At 35.3% G+C, this 20,089-nt stretch overlaps 1 protein-coding gene across 4 annotated transcripts; it reads right to left on the bottom strand.

The window, feature by feature from the left end:
* Positions 1–725: 725 nt before the first annotated feature.
* On the bottom strand, positions 726–19,610 carry LOC110664931 (methylcrotonoyl-CoA carboxylase subunit alpha, mitochondrial). Of its 4 annotated transcripts, XM_058140613.1 has the most exons (21): positions 19,217–19,602; positions 14,183–14,304; positions 13,818–13,965; positions 13,366–13,503; positions 13,034–13,129; positions 12,892–12,951; positions 11,782–11,874; positions 11,584–11,695; positions 11,147–11,251; positions 10,687–10,823; positions 9,208–9,442; positions 8,956–9,128; positions 8,743–8,859; positions 7,915–8,157; positions 7,736–7,835; positions 3,038–3,358; positions 2,189–2,310; positions 1,851–2,059; positions 1,596–1,770; positions 1,368–1,502; positions 726–1,222 (listed from the first exon to the last, which is right to left on the bottom strand). In XM_058140613.1, exons 1-21 carry the CDS (start codon positions 19,553–19,555, stop codon positions 1,016–1,018), a joined length of 3,387 nt encoding a protein of 1,128 aa, XP_057996596.1. In that variant the 5' UTR covers positions 19,556–19,602; the 3' UTR covers positions 726–1,015. The 4 variants fall into 4 exon arrangements, with proteins under 4 accessions (XP_057996596.1, XP_057996586.1, XP_021680532.2 ...); XM_058140603.1 differs by lacking the exons at positions 726–1,222; positions 1,368–1,502; positions 1,596–1,770; ... (1 more) ...; positions 2,189–2,310; positions 3,038–3,358 and adding an exon at positions 6,489–6,737 and having other exon boundaries at positions 7,740–7,835; positions 19,217–19,610; XM_021824840.2 differs by lacking the exons at positions 726–1,222; positions 1,368–1,502; positions 1,596–1,770; ... (1 more) ...; positions 2,189–2,310; positions 3,038–3,358 and adding an exon at positions 6,489–6,703 and having other exon boundaries at positions 7,740–7,835; positions 19,217–19,609.
* Between the last annotated feature and the right edge of the window lie 479 nt (positions 19,611–20,089).

Genomic DNA, 20,089 nt, shown 5'->3' with positions numbered 1-20,089 from the left:
ATTGCAAATTTCCACAAGCATGTCCTCTTCAAGTGCAGCACAGGAAGAACCACTGGTGCAACCATGTTACTTGTTCTTAGACTACACCCAAATGTCCGACATCATCAAGAATAATTCTCCCATGCAATACTAGTGGCCATCCAATCTCACCACCAAAATTGCTTATGCAAGATCCTGGATCCCTAAGAGCTTCTACAATATTCAGCCTCAGGATAGTGAGTCATGCCTCCTGTCTAATTGATTATGCTAATCCTAATCCCATAAAAATATGCCTAATACTTCCTCCAAAGAGACCCTATCCAACTTTGGTGGGATAAAGTCGAAGCTACATTGATAACAGGACAATCCAATTGACTTGAATTTATCCAACAAGGTCCAATAAAAAACTTGGACAAAATCCATAATATATATTAAATATCAATGTTACGTTCAATGGGTTAATACAGGTGATTAAAAAAATTTATTTAACTTGGGAAGTCTCAAGTTCGAACTCAGCCAAATAAGTGCAAATTTTTGTAATTGTCACCTGAATTATCAAATTTAACCTTCAACTCCAAGCGTTATCCAAAAAGAATCCTAGATCATTTTGTTTCCAAAGTCCAAGGGCTTCTTTAGACAGTAGATATGCCATGCATACATTTCATTTCTGATACTTAAAAGCAATTTAATTTGCTTTCCACCAATATAAGCTCCAAATTTTCAGGCTAATTGATTGTCAAGATAAATTATCTGAATCGAAAGTTTGAAATCATCTTGAGGAATGTTTTACAATAATAATTATGGAATTTCAATCTTCCAATTCCAGAATTCTGTGCAGCAATAATAATTGCAACAACCAAATCTTAAACTTTCAAGAACTTGACTAGGACCAGAATACTTCAGCCATCCCAATTCTGTGATCCTGAGCTACGGAAAGATGGAGTCTTTAGTTAGCTATTCAAAGACCAGCTGCAGCTGGCAATGAACTGCTTCAGTACTCCATAAGTGTATATCAGGAATGGAAGGTCAAAAGAAGTCATGGTCCACGAACTGAAGTAAAACAGAAACAGCCAGTGGATTGATCTTCAGGAATCATGCCACCTCCTTTGCTCGTGTCTGTTGCTTCTAGTAGCCTCACTACCTCGTCCATCTCTGGACGTTTGTCTGGATTTGCATCCCAACATTTTCTCATGATACTTGCAAGTGAATTTGGGCAACATCGAGGGATTTCTGGACGCAAATTCTGTCAAAATTCACAACCAGTTTCATTATGATTTTCATCAACAGGGTATCATGTCGGAACCGGAAACAGATAGACATAGCATGTAAACCAAGTGGTAATATTTAAGCCTGTAACTGTGGAGATAAAAATATATGGAAAGACAAACCTGTCGAACAACTTGAGATGAAACTTCAGCAAAGCTAAGATCGGGATAAGGCATGTCACAGCAATAAATTTCCCATAAGCATATACCAAAGCTGTAAACATCACATTTCCGATTGTAAGGCTTACCATCAAGAACCTAGACAAGTTATATTGTTAGTCTCTTTTCCACCTTTCAGATGAAACTGGGAACTTATAGCCAAAGAATGAAAGAAACAGAACAGGTGGATACCTCTGGGGCCATGTATCCAAGAGTACCAGTTTCCCCAGTCATGTCCCTTGGGTTCTGAGCTTCAACTCGAGCAACACCAAAATCAGCTATCTTCAAAGTTCTATGAGCATCTAACAACATATTTTCTGTCTTAACATCCCGATGTACAATCTTTTTAGAATGTAGATAGCTCAAACTGCACAAGTGAATCAAACAAAACAAAAACTATTAATTAAGATTGAATCACAGGCTAATTCATTTAAAATCTGTACCTACCCTCTCGAAAGGTCCAAAGCAAGTTGAATCACAACCTTAAAGGCAAGTTTCTTTCTCCTATTTCTGATTAAAAATTTCTTTAACGTCCCACCCGGAAGGTACTCGAGAACAACGCAGCACTCTGTGGAAGGATGAGAATCATAACTTCCATTCATAGGATTTTTGGGAGGAATTTTAAGATTTGAAGTTCCCATTGAAGCTCCAATAAACTGTAATATACAATTATAGTTAAAATCCACAAATTGAGTCTGAGGAATGGCTCAACTAACTGGTTAAACCATCAAAATTTGAACTGCTAGCAAAATATCAAAGCGATAGAATAACTAAAGATCCTTCACCTTTGTAACATTTGCATGGTCAAGTTTATGCCAAACACCAACCTCTTGCCGAAATGATGACCGAACAGCAGCAATTTCAGCATCAGTGGCAATGCCATCCTCCCCCCAATTCAATACCTTCACTGTTATTTTTAACAATAAAAATAAGCAATTAGGATATTGCAAAGAAAGTAATAATTGATTATATGTATCACCTAAAATTTGATGTTTGAGGGGATTACAGTAGAATAACAATCCACGCTACTATTACACACACTTGGAGGATTTAAAAATAACTAAATTGAATCAAAACTATGATGTTAATAATCTCCTAAGCAATAAATGATTATCCAAAACTCCACATAAAGAAGTAGAGATTGAATTGAATCCACCAAAAACAGTATGTCTTCTAAGCCATAATTGAAACAAGACGATGTACACCATCTATACATGTTAAAATAATTTAAACTAAAAAAAAAAAAAAAAAATCACTTAAGGATGCACCAACTAATTCTAAAACCCTTAAGGCACATGTCTCAAAGTGAGAGGTGCACACAAGATGTATGATGTAAAAAGCCATTCCTCATAACTCTCTCTGTCCCACAATTAAAGTGTCAAAAGAACTTATCAGATCTTGGACTCAGCTATTCATCATTAATTTATAATCTCTTAGAACCATTTCATTTGACTTTACAGTGTAGTTTTCTTTACTTCATTTTTAATTACTATTTAAAGATGAAAGCAAGAAAGCTAATAAGATAAGCATTGCATCAAGCTTCAAGAGTGCAATAAATGAAACTTGGAAAATCCATGTAAACAAGAAATGAATTCAACATAAAGAGAAAAGAAGCAATAGAATAAAAGCATTACCAGCAACATCTTGACCATCATAATTGCCTTTATACACAGTCCCATAAGTTCCCTGAGCAATAACATGCCTTATTTCCAGTTTACTCAAATCAATCTCCCACTCCTCCCTTCTCGTCTGCACTTCCCTGTCCCTCGACCAAGCGCGACTGAGGTGCTTATCTAGTTGGATATCCCAGCTCTTGAAATCAATTTTATCTGCTCTAAAATACGTTTCTCTATTGCTAATACTACCCACATCCTTCACCTTTGAACTCAAGCTCTTCTCTCCGGCGTTTGAAGTAACATCTACTTCATGGGTATTGAATTCCTCGGTTTTTAAACCTTGTTCGACTTCCTTGCGATTGCATGATTCCATTTTTAAATTTCTTTACTCTATATGAACTCTGATAACTAACTGAAGAAGAAGAATTTAGAGTTAACAGAAAATTTACTGATAAACAATCTGCTTCTTGAACCTATAAAACAAAGTAGGCAAAAAGAAAACCTGATTTACCTATCAAAGTTCTAATTAAAAACTATAAATAAAATACAGGAAAGCAAACACACAATGAATTCAATAAAAAAAGCTAAAAAGAGATGTGATTATTTTTATCAAAACAAGCTCACAATTACGAACTTCAAAAAGTTATATTTGGAATAAAATAAAATAAAATTTGGAAAACAGAAAATTGAAGATAACAAAATTTAGGAAAATGAATTAAAAAAAGCTACAATTTTTTTAGAAAAAAAAAATATTAGAACAATCAAACAAAACCCCAGAAAAATAATTTCAAAAAAAAAGTAAAGAGGAGCAGAGAGGAGAATAACAAAAACAGGGTTTTGTGGAGGAAAAAAGAAGAGTAGAAGATGAGAACCAATCAGATTGGAGGAGAAAAGGAAATACAGAAGAAGAAAGAAGGAAAAAAGGAGGATAGATTTTCCGGAGAGAGAGAAAAAAATTGTGGCCTAAAATAGCTGTGGTGAGTGGTGACTGTTTCAAAATCAAACCAGTTTCCAATCTTTTATAATCTGTTTCTTACCTGTCCATTTTTAACCGACTTACCGGTTTTTTAAATATTTTTAGAAATTTAGTAATCTTCCTTTAAAATGAGAAAAATGCTTTAACATATCAGATATGCATTGAATTGTTAGATTATTAATTTATTAATTAATATATATCTTCAATAATTTAATTATTAATTAAGTTACTAATCTTTTCCCAGATTTAATAGGTATAAAATTCAAAACTGAAAATTTTACTTGGATTAAACTAAAAAAATATATAATTTTAACAGGATCGTAGTGGTAAACTTGTCATGGAGTAGGCTTGGCCACGGGTCCAAAACAGGCGATTCCGAGTCCGGCCAAGAAATGAATCAAAATCGGACTAGTTGGTTCGATTCTCAACTGATTTCAATTTGATTTAATTTCAATTCTAATTTTTTATTTTTACCTCTAAAACTGGCCTCTATTTGTATTAAAAAAAAAATCTAATTTGAACCAGGCTAAAATAAATTGTTTAAACCACTGATTTTTGTTTGATTGTAGCCTGTAGGATTCTAGCTCAGACCCTTGAACTGTTTCAGGGCCTGAACCGACCCCAGACCAGGTCTACCTTGAATACTCAGAAATATTTATACCACGCATGTCAATTTAGAGGAAGAGGATAAAAGTCGATAACTTTTAATTTCCTGCTTTGATAATTTCGAATTTGACTTGCGTTAACGACTTTTTGTTTCGATAATATATAACGACTTCTAAGCCACAGAAAGGGCAAAAGATAAAAGGCTACTGCTAAATTCCTAAATATGGAATATTCGTTCTATCCCATACAACTGTAATAAATCATAGCAGCTTCCTTGATGCTTCCTAAGCATCCAATTGCATATTCCTTTGCAAGAAATTGTAGCAAAGCCCAATTCCTAGTTTCTTCCACCGTGGGATCAGAACCAGAAAAAATTCCAAATGAATGACGTTTAATTTCATTGAAGAAATGAATAATTTTGTGGAATTCAGGCTCCATGTATTTTGGACCCTTTAACGGTACAGGCTTAATCAGATTGACATCACAAATCAGAATCTAATCTCAGGAGTGGAAAAGTTATGATAAAGGTTAATCAAGATGACACCTTTAGGCAATTACGAATAAAAGAGTAATTTTCTATCACATCAGCATTCCTTTCTTTCTAGCCACCAGGCAAGCGATTTCCTCTCAGAATATTGGGCCTGCAATTGCACGGCTGCTATCTCCACATATACCCCATTGGAAAATTTTAGCATATCCCTGAAATGAAATTCTTACAATGTGGCCACCTGCTGTGGCTGTCTATGAATATGCCATGAGAAGAAGCTCGCACACGGCACAACGAACGTAAAACAAAATTGAGAAGATAAGAAATAAAGCATCTCTCTGCCACATCAATAGCTTGAGTTCTCATGGTTTTCCTTGACTGTTCATGCGTAACTTTAGAAATTCAAGCACTTCAAGTCAATTACCCTAATCATTTAGCCAGTTCAAGGACAGTACAATACTAGACAGCTCCATAAGATTAATCAGACAATAAAAGACATCAAATATCGACATTTACAAGGATCTTATATGATGTAGGTATTAGTGTAATATTGTTGGGCAGTAATAATGCCTTGTTTGACCATTATAGAGAACAAAATTGTCAAATATTACTTGAATAGAAAAGCGATAAATACAATTGAACAAGTCAGTAACTTGATCAAGAAACCACAAATAGAACTGAATACGTGAACCCAGCCACGCCAATCATTATATCTTGCAAACCCACACCAATTGGCAAAAGCAGAACCACTAATATTGATGAATCGACCTGCCAGTCCATGGACTCCACTAAGAGGTGGCTGCAGGACGACTTGGAATCGAATCAGTTCAAACTAAATTTGATCAGAATTGAATGAATCGATCCGTAATAAATTGGACCCAAACTGGTCAGTTGGGTTTTGCATTAAATCGCACTTGAAAATTATTTCATTCTGAGATTTCTGCATTCAAAGGCTGAACCCAACTGTCTTGACAAAAGCAAATAAACAAAAAGGGACATGGGTATTTGATGGAGTTGATAAAAAGAGATTTGCTGGGAATGTGATTGGGATTGATCGAAGAGTTAGATTTTCAAATTCTTTTTTTTTTTTACTTATAATTTGGATATTTTTTTAATTTATTTGTGGGACCACAGATACAACCACAAGGTAACATTTTACGACAAATTGAACCAAATATCCTCAAGTATTAAACTACAAAGTTTTTTTTTTTTGTACTCTCTTATTCTTTGTGCCAGACAAGGATTGCTTCCTTACGTTCAAAGAAAATTTTCATTTAAACTATTGGTTTGTTAGTCTCTAACAATTAGGCATAGTACTGCTCCCCCTTTACCTATTAGTTGCACTATTAGCATATTCCTCGGATAGAAGCGTGCGTGTAATCCACCAAGCAAAGAAGCGATTCAAAGAAATAATATAAGTATTATTGCCAGATGAAATAACAGTTTACAAGAGCTTTCTGCTGTTACACGTCTCATTCAGTGTGAACCATGAAAATGAATTTGTGATGAATTTTCTCACCATGAAACTTCCATTCCATCCCAGGAATTTCCTTCATTTTCTTAAGCCATTCAAGCAGCCATGAAAACAGAACTTCATATTCAAACCCTATTCATCCTGGCCAAGGAAATAACATGCTTCAAGACATGTTCTATAAAGCATGCACATAATTGGATATTACTTATTGTCCGTCAAAAAAATGGACATTAGAACATCACCAACAGATTAAACTAAAGCAAAGTTGAATAAATAAAACTTGACGACCTACTCTATCCAAGAATAATTTTCACACTCAGGTACATATCAAGCGGTCGAGTAGACCAACTCTGCAAGGTTAGTCAATTTTTGGTAATATCTGCCTTGATGATGTCAACACTCAACACCACCGCTATCAACTGTAATTTTTTAAGTCATGTGTTGGTGTGTCCATGTACTAGCAATGAGAATCTACTACTCAAGCATTTAGAATCCAAGTTTGCCTAATTAGGAATTTGCACACAATATCAGTATTTTTAACAGGAAAAAAAATAATTACAAAAAAAAAAGGTTCAGTTCTAGACAACAGAAAACTTTATGCCTGTTCTCATAATGCCAAGCAAAAATAACTGTGAGAACACCAATGTTGTACTATTATGACCCTGAAGAATGCAAACAAACAAATTATCATGGCAAATTATAAGCCTAAAGCCTTAAATTTTTCACAACCTTTTCTTCATTTTGTTGGCCTTTACAAAAATGTATTAGGAGCGAACAACACTTCTTAAGGACATGGCGAATTGACTTTCTCAACAGTTAAATAGTCCACTAATTTATAATATGAAAATGATACATAATATTTTGCTCTATTTCCTATTTTCAGATTCAACATACATTCTAACTCCAGGAGGCTGTATTCACCTGATTTCCATAAATTCAAAATTGCCAATATGCAAGTCTATTATTTATTATCCAAATTACCCCAAAAATGGAAATGGACAATTAAATTATTGTTGAAAGGAAAAATTATCATGTAATATGAGCAGACAAATTCTATAAATTGTGCAATGAAACTGGTCCAGTAATGGTTGAAGTTATTGTTAATATTCATACTGGTGGCACTTCACTGAACCCGAAGCTCAGCTTATTTCAATGCACACAAATAAAGTAGACTAACCTTAATAATGAAGAGAAGACTGCTATCAGAAACTTGCTGGCCAGCTGTCACTTGAAGCCCATGAACATAGCCCGCAAATGGCGCCTTTACAACGTGCTATTCAATTACAGGAAAATAACTTTAGCAATTAGCAGAGAAAATAAATTGTCCAGAATGTCAGGCAATCAGAACAGACCTCCATCTTCATTGCTTCTAACACCAATATAGGTTGCCCTTCCTCCACTTTTGATCCATCCTTCACAACAACCTTAACCACTAAACCAGCCATGGGAGCCACCACAGTTCCTGGAGGGTGAGATGCAGTCTCAAAACGGGTCTTGTATTGGGTTTCATCATCATCACATAAATCAAGTCCCAATTTTTGTCTAAAATGATGATGGTGTGACGCATGCCATATATGAATGTGCTTTGTCTCATCCTGCCACCCCACAGTGGAAGGTCTTATGTCAATACCACAGAATGGATGCATGCCACATGCAAAATGCAAAATACAAAACTAACACCCACGCACAGAGATGCTGTTTCATTACTGATTTGGCAATGTTAACTTAACAAAGTGTTATGATAGCTTTTATTAACCAAAAAAACAAAAACACCACCAAGCAGCAGCAACAACAGCAATGATAACATGATAATGATCCCACAAGCTTAGCAAATAAAATGTTTTCCAGAATAAAATTGTCCAAAAAACCCCACATCATGGTGGGCAATGAAAAGGTGTAGGTTCGGAACACCAAAGGTTCATTCAGAAAAGTTGAGAAGACTATTTTACCCCATTATACCAACTAATGATACTACTGCAACAGATGAGCAGGTCCTAACCATAATATCATTATTTACTAAATGCTGTCTGTCTAATCTCAGTGGCAATGACAACAGGATAGAAGAATGTCTATCCTAAAATGTTAGATAAAAACTTTAACAAAGAAAAAAACAGCATTCAACAATGAGAAAATTTAATATACTTATGCTTTTAAAGATGAATGTGCAGAAATACAATTACCTTTGAATAAGTGGCCAAACTAACATTCATGCTTAAACCATCAGCCTCAACCCTGAAATCATGGTCATGAATGTGCATTGCCTTGACTTCTAAGCCTGGGGAACCAATTTCTCCAAGCTATGCACATAAAAAAAGAATGTTGAAGGATTGTTACTTCATGTACTAGAACTGACTATTCAAACCTTCCACTTACAACTATAAAAAGATAAATACCTCAATCAGATACTTCCCATCTGGCTTGTAAGTGATGGAAAGTGTCACTGTCAAATCATTTGAGCCACTGCCATCATATTCATTGTCCCACTCAAATACCATAGTACGCCTAGCAAGATGATGGACTCTGAAAGGAGGATGAGAATACCATATGGGGTGTAAGCTGCTGCCCCCTGGACATATTACAGGCATTGATATCATGAAGGAAAAAAAAAAATGTGCATTGCAAAACAATAAGGAGCTTTAACCTACCAGGAGGACTTCCCTTCAAAACAGAGCATTCCTTTTCACAAAGACATGCAGCTACCAAAGTTGCGCTGAATCTGCCACTACTATATGCCTCCTTGGCTAACAATGAATTATTAGGATCAATAAAGAGATCATCTTTATGGTTCTCAATAAAGTGGGTTTCCACATTGCCATCTTCAAAAGATCTATGGTTAGCAAGTTTTTGGAGAAAATTGATATTAGTTGGCACTCCTGCGACCTGCCAGCCAATAAATCTTTGAAGAATCACATTACTGATGTTAGTAGATTCTGAAGACAAAATCTAGCTCAACAAGAAGTCGGCTGAAGAAGAAGATTTGAAGTAATTTAAATCTTAAAGGGAAGTAGCAGAGTGATATGAGACTACAAGACACATATACAATATCATTATATTCACCAGATAAAAATCGTGTTTTCCATCTAAAATGACTCCATAGTAATGAGCACTGCTTGGGCTATCCTAAAGTCTGGAAGTTCAATTATCAAGAGTAGCCTCATTATGAAAAGATGCTGAAGGATAGCACTATCTTCAAATGTTCTCTCCTAGAATCCAACTATTTTGGGGGCCAGGATTGGATAACTTTGTTTTAAGTGAGTCTCCTAAGCCTAGCATACAAACATATCAAACCATCCAGACCATTTGATCCACAAATTACCTTCCAAACAAACTGTCACAAGCTTCTACCATACATACAACTCAACTCAACTCAACTCAACTAAGCCTTTATCCAAAAAATTTGGGGTCGGCTATATGGATTCGCTTTTTCCACTCTGAACGATTTTGGGTTAAATCCTCAGAAATGTATAATACTTCTAAGTCATGTTGTACTACTCTACTCCAAGTCAATTTAGGTCTACCCCTTTTTTTTCTTTCTATCCTCTAACCTAATGTGCTCTACTTGTCTAACTGGAGCCTCCGTATGTCTACGCTTCACATGACCAAACCATCTCAATCTCCCTTCTCTCAACTTATCTTCAATTGGCGCCACTCCTATCTTTTCTCTAATACTTTCATTATGGACTTTATCTAGTCTAGTATGGCCACTCATCCACCTTAACATTCTCATCTCTGCAACTCTTATCTTAGATGCATAGAACTCTTTCAGTGCCCAACACTCACTACCATATAACATAGCCGGTCATATGGCTGTACGGTAAAATTTTCCTTTTAATTTATTGGGAATCTTACGATCACATAAAACTCCCGTTGCACGTCTCCACTTCAACCATCCGGCTTTAATCCTATGACTAACATCCTCCTCACATCCCCCATCTACTTGAAGGACTGAGCCTAGAAGCTTCTACCATACATATACAAATAAATTTATTATAGATTTATGCATAGTATTTCTACCAAGCTCAACTTAGCAGTGAAAATATCAAGTGAACGATTCTTCTCAAAGAAGGAGCCAAGGTCACAACAAGCATAACTGCAACCAACACATGATTATAGTTGGTGCATACCTGAAATTTTGATAAGCAATCCTTCAGTTTGATTAATGCTGCAGCACGGTTTTCTCCCCAGACTACAAGCTTTGCGATCATAGGATCATAGTGCATGCTAACAGTGTCCCCCTCTTCAACTCCAGTCTCAACCCGAACTGCTTATTAAGAAAGATTGAACATTAAGTGATAAAGTGAAAGATACCACAACTAAACAATGAGAAACAAGAAGGAAGAATTCACTCAAAAGTGTTGGTAGACTTAATCATGACCATGACTTATGGGCAACTTCAGTATCTTATCTCACAATTTCTTTTAAAATGAAAATGGCTGGACAACATTTTCATTAGTGAAAGCCTTGGCCAGACAATTTTTCAAGATGTAACTTATAAATCATCCAACGGTCACATGATGAATATTCATTAGTTGGGATTAAGGCTTAGCTGTTGTTGTTTTGTTGGTTTTTGCATTGCAATTGCACCTGCTGACGAGACTGCAACGGGGCGATAATGATGAAGAAATCCAGTAGCAGGAAGAAATCCTTTAGGAACATTTTCAGCATATATTCGAGTTTCAAATGCATGACCTGTCAAAAGAAAAACATAAGATGCTAACCCTCTACAAGATAAAGATATTGTTATTGTATTGATATTCAAATTCAAGCTTAATTGAAGAATAAAAAGAAGTTTTCCACTTGACAAAGCAAACCAATAATGTTTTTCAACCAGAAATACATTCTCATTTTTATTTTGCTTCTTTAGCCTCCCAGCCAGTCCAGGTCCCTTTTGACCCATATACTTTGTTACAATTTCTTGTACTGTTTGTTTACTAACCAAACAGAGTTTTCAATTACGAAATAAAAATAAAATCATTTTAAGATCTTGAATAAAAATCCTCGTACTTCAGAAGCAAGCCTACCCAACAATGGCACCTGTGACTGACTGAGAGGAAGTGGCTCTCCATTTGCAACACGAATTTGCCATTCTACAAGATCTTGACCGACGATCATCTCTGTCACAGGATGCTCAACCTACAAAAGAATATGAATGGACAATTAGGATTTTGTTGAACTTATGGGATTCAAGATAACAGCATCAAAGGCATAAGCTTAAGCACCTGAAGGCGCGTGTTCATCTCCATAAAATAAAATTGGCCAGAGCCCTTGTCAACTATAAACTCCACAGTCCCAGCATTGTGGTAACCAACAGCCTGTTTTGGTATACGTGAGATTAAACATTAGTGTCATATTGAAAAGAGTTGAAATTAAGGATGCTTGAACAAAAATTACAAAGAAACTTCCAAAATATGAAGAACCAAATAAAAAAAATGACGGCATGCTTGTGGGCCAACAATTCTCAAATTAATGGAACAGTTATGTTACAAACAAGAGCAGAGTAATAATAAGTTAATAACACAAATTATCTTATTGCAACAATGCTAATTTAAAAATTCCTGTGGATTCCACTTTAATCTCCTGATTTCCATCTTCAAATATAAGGCAATCTAAAAACTTTGTTCTCTTCTAGATTACCAGACCTTACAAGCTCAGGATCCCATATATTGTAAGCAAGCTTTGTAAAGATAAGCATCTGCTGCCAGAGTACGGTATATCAATTTTAGTAGGTTGCCATACGGATTAGAAGTTTTGATTAAAACATTTCACGAATCTGACCAGAAGAACAGAATTTTAGACATTTATTGTCTTAGTGAGGCCAATTAGGTAGTAGGTTATTCCCATTATGCTGAAAGAGTAATATAGGATGGCTAGAATACCAATAAATTCTGGTTCCCTGAAAATTTATTCAAATTAAATTTAGAACCCATCATTAAGGCTCTATATTTCTTATTTCAAAAGGCTGACAGATGAAAAGAAGTGGTTCATCAAAGTAAAATACACAAGCCAGAGCGTTCAACAATAAAGTTTGACTTTTAAAAGTTACCTATATGTAACAATAACCATGCTAGCGGCTAATTAAATCAGCTGACTAAATCATGTCATTTACACTTAACCTCAATTACTTCTCACTGAAAGGGAACAACCCAGTTTAACCTCAATCACTTCTCACTGAAAGGGAACAACCCAGTTTTACTTGCGCACTATTGTAGCTTCATGCAAAATAAAATTTAAACAAAAGGCTACCCTTCTTTGGCCCTGTTTTCCATTGAATTCGTAAATTGGCTACAATATAATTTTTCATTCAGAAAATTGAATTAGACGAGCATTACCTTGGCTGCAGATACTGCAGCCTGACCCAAGTGGGAGCGGAAGTCATTCGTAACATTTGGCTGCATCAATGGGAGCTCCAGTTACAACTTTTGTAGACATACAGTGAAAAACCTGAACTGAAACTAGGTAAGCAAACATTACAGCTGGAGCTTCTTCAATTATCTTCTGATGTCTTCTCTGTATGCTGCAATCCCTTTCATATAAATGTAGTACATTTCCATATTTGTCTCCAAATATCTATGAAGTCCAAAATAGAATCTAAATATTAATACATAAACCAAACAGACAATCAACTTCTTCAAATGGACATTCAACACATAAATATTTGAAGTTGAACTGTGAATGTTCAGGAATCTTAATGAGGAAGACCATAAGTCAATTTTGTAAATATATAATACCATCCAATAAAGCAATACCATATCAATTGATTGGAAAAGCAATGGTAACAGATCTAGAGAGTGAAATAAGCCTACCTGGACTTCTATATGTCTTGGCTGTGTGATGTATTTCTCTAGCAAAATTGTATTTACACCAAAAGAAGCAGCAGCCTCACGTTGTGCTCCCAAGAAAGATTCAATGAATTGATTTGGACTTTGCACAATCCTCATACCCTAAAAAATCTGCACAGGGTGAGAATTTTATTCGGAATGAATATATATATATATATATATATATATATATATATATATATATATATGTATAAAGGTCTCAAAAGTATTGATTTTAGTAATATTTCATCACAATGTGTTTCACTATAGATGCATAATCCAATCATAAAATGTATTTATTGCCATATACCCTAACATATTGATGTCTCAGGATACATGTATCATCAATACCTTTTCCTGATTGTATAACAAAAATTTAAAACGTTGTAAGAAAATAGTATAACAAAAATTTAAAACGTTGTAAGAAAATAGCGTACCTTTCCCCCACCTCCATGGGTTGGCTTTATCAAGATAGGGTATCCAATTTTATCTGCTTCTGACTTCATGAGTTCAATATCTTGCTCACTACCATGATATCCCGGGACAAGTGGCACCCCTGCGGCACCCATTATCCTCTTGGATGCACTGCCAGAGATGCATAACAAACATCAACAAAAAAACATTTTTCTAAACAACTATAGAAAAATCTGACTTGCACAAAGATGCACGTGCACACACACACACGGGAAAAAAAAAAAAAAAAAAAACAACTCTAGGATGAAATCAATTTACTAAAAGCCAAAACATACAAACCTATCAAAAGGGGGAAAAGGATGAAGTCAGTTAATAAAGTAGATTGTACCTTTTATCTCCCATGTCCCGAATCGCTGAGGCTGGAGGGCCAATAAATGTAAGACCCATATCTTCACAAAGTTTGGCAAAGTCTGCACTCTCTGATAAGAAACCATATCCTGGGTGGATAGCCTAATATTCAAAATAAGATATCCATGCTGAAAAGCATACCCTTGAATGCGACAAAAATAATAAGCAATCAACCATGCATCATCTATTTGTACTTACAAGCAGGAAAGTGTTACAAGCAATAAGATAATAGAAGGTAACATGTTTTAAAGTAAGATAGTTTCTTAAAGTAAGATAAGGAAATAAAAAGTAAGATAACATATTTGGGGTCAATTAACCTGAGGTCTCTAGGGTTTGCCATTATTCGCCACTTAAGTCTCCAAATTTTGACAATGACATTAAAGAGTCACTAACTTAATTTTGTCTATTAAATAGTCCTCCTATCCAAATTCGAAGCTATTCACTGTTAGTCAATCATTTTTAAATTGATCATAGAGGAGAGAAGTTTATAATACTAACCCTCATCCTCTTGTTTTGAAAGAGGGAAACAACCATTCGCTGCCATTCCTGCAGTAGCTCCAAATTAGAAAGGTGTTCTAGCCATATAATCTTTTGTCGTTGTCTTAGAAGTGAAGTCAATTTGTTTCTTCACAGTTTATATCAAATCCTCATCTCCCAAATTACCTCGAGGAGACAACACCTCGCTCTCTGTAATCAACCTCCTTGCCTCAAAAATACATGAAATTCCTTCCTCATCCCCCAAAATACACAATCTATTACCATTACTTTTCCCTCAAGCTCCCTACTCCTCCCCAGCATGAAATTCCTTGCTCATCATCTCACCAAGTTCAGCAAGACAGAGACCAACAACAACTATTTCCTGGAGAAAAATTGGATAGAGAACCAAGACCCACAGACCCTTCTAATCATAGGGAGCTTTCATAGCATATCACAATATCTTCTAAAATTAAGTTGTTCTAAATAATCAAGCTCATCATCTAAGAATGCAATTGAAGCTTGAGGCCAATGGATAAACTTAAAGTATCCTCCCATGTTTTTAACAAGAAAAGGCCATAATCAATTGGAATCAACTCTCTAGACAATAAAACACCGCATCCCAATTCAAATACTGCTAAATACAGTTCTTGGGTCAACCCAAACAGGCTCACTTCCCTCACTCTGACCCTCACGTTAGGTCAAAACAACAATTCAGGCATTCCCATAGCCATTGCTAAGCTTCAGAATGTGTTTGAGATTGTGGTGCTTTGTTTCTTCCTTTGTTTAAATGAATGAAAGAGTATGGTCCAATTTACAAGCTTGCTGCTGGGCCAAGGAATTTCATGTGTCAAGCATGGCTAAGGTTGGGTGTGAAGGGTAACAAGGTTGGGTGTGAAGGGTAACAAGGTTGAGAGAGTAAGAATGCTTGAGTGCATTGAATTTAGTCACTATCGAAGGAGCTATGCAGTTGCCATGGATATTTGCCGGTGAGACATCTTGAGGTTAAGTCAATGTTAGTAGCCTTAAAGGCTTGATGCTTAAAGGCAGATATAGGCAAAACAGAGAAAAAAGGGGAAAGCACAAAGAGTTAGAGGACTTAGTCGAAGAACAAAGGCAAGGATGAGAGAGGGGAGGAGGTAATCTGGTCTTTTCTTAATGGAATAATGGTGAAAAAATGAAAATTTGAATGGAGGGACTACTTAGTATACAAAATGAAAAATTAAGGAATTTTTAATGTAAAAAATCTATGGATTAAGTAGCTAATAATGGGAAATTTTAAGGATCCCAAACTTATTTTTATCATGATTAAAAGGCTACTTTGTCTAGCCAAGAGATAAATAAGGCCCTAACCATTTCTGCTCATGCCTATAATCATTTTAGCCTTCTTTTAAACCTAAACCTAATTCACACATCCTATTTCATTCCCTTTCCTCCTTTCTTCTACATCGCCGCCTACCCTCTCCTTCTAGTCTCCACTATGTCTGAGCCATAGACCCAACTTGTCTTTCACTCTTCTGTGCTATTGTTCAATTGTTCCCTTCTCTCTACCTCTTTGTTTTCCAAAGACTCAACACCTCACAACCCTGACTCCCAACCCAAACCCAGCCTCTCTTCAACCTCACACTCACAATTACGTACCCAGTGGCATTGATGATCTCCACTACTCTCTATCTCAGTGTCTCTCCTCAATTTGATGTTATTCAGTTCTTCAATTGGATATGACACTGACTAGGGTCATGTAATCAATCGGTTTAGTTCCAAATTAAACCGAAATAATGAAAAAGCAAAGTGATAAATAATAATAACCAAATCCGAGTGTGTGTTGAACCAAACCTTTTCAGTTTATCAGCTTAAGCCTATTTTGTTGGGCCTAATTTTTTTTTTCTTTGTACCTACTATAAATTCCATAAATTAAACATTACATTACATTACATAAAAGGCCATAAATTAGAAAATTGATCAGTTGGGTTTTTTGGTTTTTTGATGAAAATAACCCAACCAAATCAAAAAGTCATACAACAATAATTAAACCTTTATCCCAAACTAATAGAAGCCAGCCATATGGATCCTTTTTCACCATTTACCTCTATTGGACACTAAATCCACATTAATATCTAAAACTTATAAATCATTTGATACTGCTTCCCTCCATCTCATCTTAGGTCTCCCCTTTCCGTTTTCCCTTCTTTCCATACTAACTTATCACACTTCCGTATTATGGCATTTGATTCTCTACATTAGACAATGATCACACCATCTTAATTGAAACTCTCTTATTTTATCTCCAATATGTGCTACATGCATTTTCTGACAAATGTTGTCATCCCTAATCTTATTTATTATCTTGTTACTAGACATCCATCTTAACATTCACATTTCTACCACATTCATTTTGTGGGTATATTGTACTTTAAATGCCTAATATTCACTTCCATACAACATAACTGGTTTAACCTATTCCTATAGAACTTACTTTTCACTTTGTTAAGGAAACCAAACTTTTAAAAAAACTAACCAAACAAAACTAACCAAAAAACCAATTAAAAATTGTTTGGTTCAGTTCGATTTGATTAAAACTGATTTTTGCTCACCTAACAATGCCTTCTCAATGATCACATTGTGACAATGCCTTCTCAATGATCACATTGTGACAATGCCTTCTCAATGAAATCACTTTGAGGTTGTGACTTTAGACAATTCAAAGGTAAATTAGTTGTCTAGCATGTTGAGAACTTGATATCCTTCTTTAGTTGCTTAACTTCCTTTGTGACACTACCCTTAATCTGTTATTGCTTAATAATATTACCTTTGTGCAATATGAGAGTTCTTTTTTTTCCCCCCTTTTTTATATAATTGAAAGAATGAATGTTGAGAAATTGAAATACGTATGTTGTTTTCTCTACCAAAGGCAAATTGCAAGACCAATGATATTTCTGGTTTTTAGGGCTCACGAGAACAAGATTATTCTCTTTTGCTTCTAACTGTAATTGGGTCCCCAAGTAGTAACTCACAGTCAAATATTGGCTACCTTTGGGGCTTTTGTTGCCACTGGAATAAACTCAGACCCAAAATTGGCCCAATCGACTAAGCGAACCAAAATATTTCAGTTTGGTTCAATTTGGTTTACTTATTATTTCAATTCGATTTGGTCTATAAAATAAGTGATTCAGTTCTTTGGTTTTTTTTGTTCAATTCAAAATCAATCTGACCAATTGACCTTAAGTATGAGAAGGTGAAGTGAAATTTTAAGATTATATAAATACCTTTATTTTTTAGAGAGATATATTTTAATATTTAAATAAGGACAAATCTAGGATTTTTAAAATGCATCGAGGACAATATGGATAGTGAAAATTTTGAAGCTTTCCAAAACCTCCCCAACTCACTAATTTGGTGGGTTGAGAGGTGAAGGTAACCTCCAAAAACCTAAAATAACTTACCCTTCCTTGAAATGAAAAAAAAAAAAAAAAAAACTCCCAAATAAATCAACTATATACCCATTACTTTAAAAACCCATTCATTACCTCTAAAAACTTACACCCAAATGTCAATCAAGCATTAGATGTATAACAAGTACCACAAAAGAACTTAAAGTGTTGTGATGCTATTAACAAATAGAAGAGCAGAGCCAAGAAAAAAAGCACAAGTAGCAATTCTTACTCAGTTGAGTTCACCGTCAGCAATTAAAGAAAAGAAATTTGATTGAGGGAAATGGAGAGAAGAGAAAAGAAAAGAAATTTGATTTTTTCAAATTTCCTTGTTTGGACAACAAATAGAAGAGAGAATTGGAGAGAATTGAAAAGAAAGGAAGAGTAATTTTAATACAAAATATTTCTCTTCAAATTAGTGGAAAATGGAGAGAATTGGAGAGAAATGATTGCTAAAATACTTAAATATCTTTCTCCAATATAAATATAAGAAAGAAAATGAGGATATAATAATTATTTCCTCTCTATTCTTTTAAGGGGTGCATTTCTCTCTATTCTAATAATTTATCTATTCAAACAACATAGAGAAAAATAAATTTCTTTCTTTTCGTTTTCTTCATTTCCCCCTCTTTAATTTCTCTCCATTCCCCTATCAGGTTAAGGATCCAAACAAAGGGTTACCGCCAAACTATAGAGCGAACAACTAAGGACGAGTCCACTTCACTAGCTGTGATGGGAAGGAGGAGAAACATTTGAACAACTACGAAAATAAATCTGGAGGAAAAGCATCTGTTAATTATCCTAATATGTCATATTTAAACGCAAATAACAGCCAAAAAAAATGCTCAAATATATTATCATCGACACTAGAAATTAAAAATAAAAATAACAATAATAAAAAATAACGTCTTTGGTGCACTGGGATTCCAACTGCAATTATCACGTAACTGGCTAATTCGATCACGTTATGTAACTGATTCAATCAATAAGAAAATCATTGCTTTAGAGGGGAAATAGAAAATAAAAGATCATAAGAGTACTTGCTTTTGACTTAAAACAATTCCTCACTCTCACGTAATAGATATTCTCCTTAGCGTATCAATACTCACCTGAGCACCAGTACGAATGGCAGCCTCAACAATTGACGAACCATTCAAATAACTCAACCTTGCCGGAGGTGGACCTATATGAACAGCCTCGTCAGCTGATTTAACATGAAGAGAGTTTCTGTCAGCGTCACTGTAAACGGCTACGGTTCGAATACCTAGCCGCTTCGCAGTCCTCATGATCCTACAAGCAATTTCACCTCGGTTCGCAACCAATATTTTCTCTATGCGCTGTGTCGTTTCATTTATACGAGAAGGAGATTCAACGGAGAGGAGTCTTACTTGGACGAGGAAGGGATTGACGTTGAGCCTTCGACGGAGTACTGACGCCATCGACGCCATGGTTTCGGTTTAATGCAGGTCTGAGCCAAATGATTCGAAGTTGAGCGAAGAGGATTAATCAAATTTAAAAAAAGGAGGACGCGGTGGTTTTTTGGTCATCTCGAATCATGAGTGAGGGGTAGTTTTGGAAGAAAGAAAGAATGGCAGTATAGTGTGGATAGAGACGATTGGTTAGAGAATTGTTTAACTGGATCATGAGTGTATAAGGATAAGATCGTTGATGTGATGCTTACCTGGGAAGACGTTGCGTTTGGGTTATCTCATCTGTTGGCAGTGGGCCACACAACACGTGTCCTCTTGAATAACGTTGATCAGCTACAATGGGCTTACAACCCAAGTAACTGATTTTCATTTTTCAAGTTTTTGATTTTCTGGAAAATAACCAAGACTGGGCAAAGCAAAAGACCTATGAAGCCCAATCACATATTTTGGGCCCAAATCATTTATCATTATATAAATTAATATTTATTTAATTGAATACTATGAAGATACGTCACCTAAATTAAGTCTCTCTTGAAAATTGACTTGCGGTAG

This window comes from Hevea brasiliensis, chromosome 2 (assembly GCF_030052815.1).
Source record: "Hevea brasiliensis isolate MT/VB/25A 57/8 chromosome 2, ASM3005281v1, whole genome shotgun sequence".
Taxonomy (NCBI): Eukaryota; Viridiplantae; Streptophyta; class Magnoliopsida; order Malpighiales; family Euphorbiaceae; genus Hevea; species Hevea brasiliensis.
This window is presented reverse-complemented; position numbering and strand designations above follow the sequence as displayed.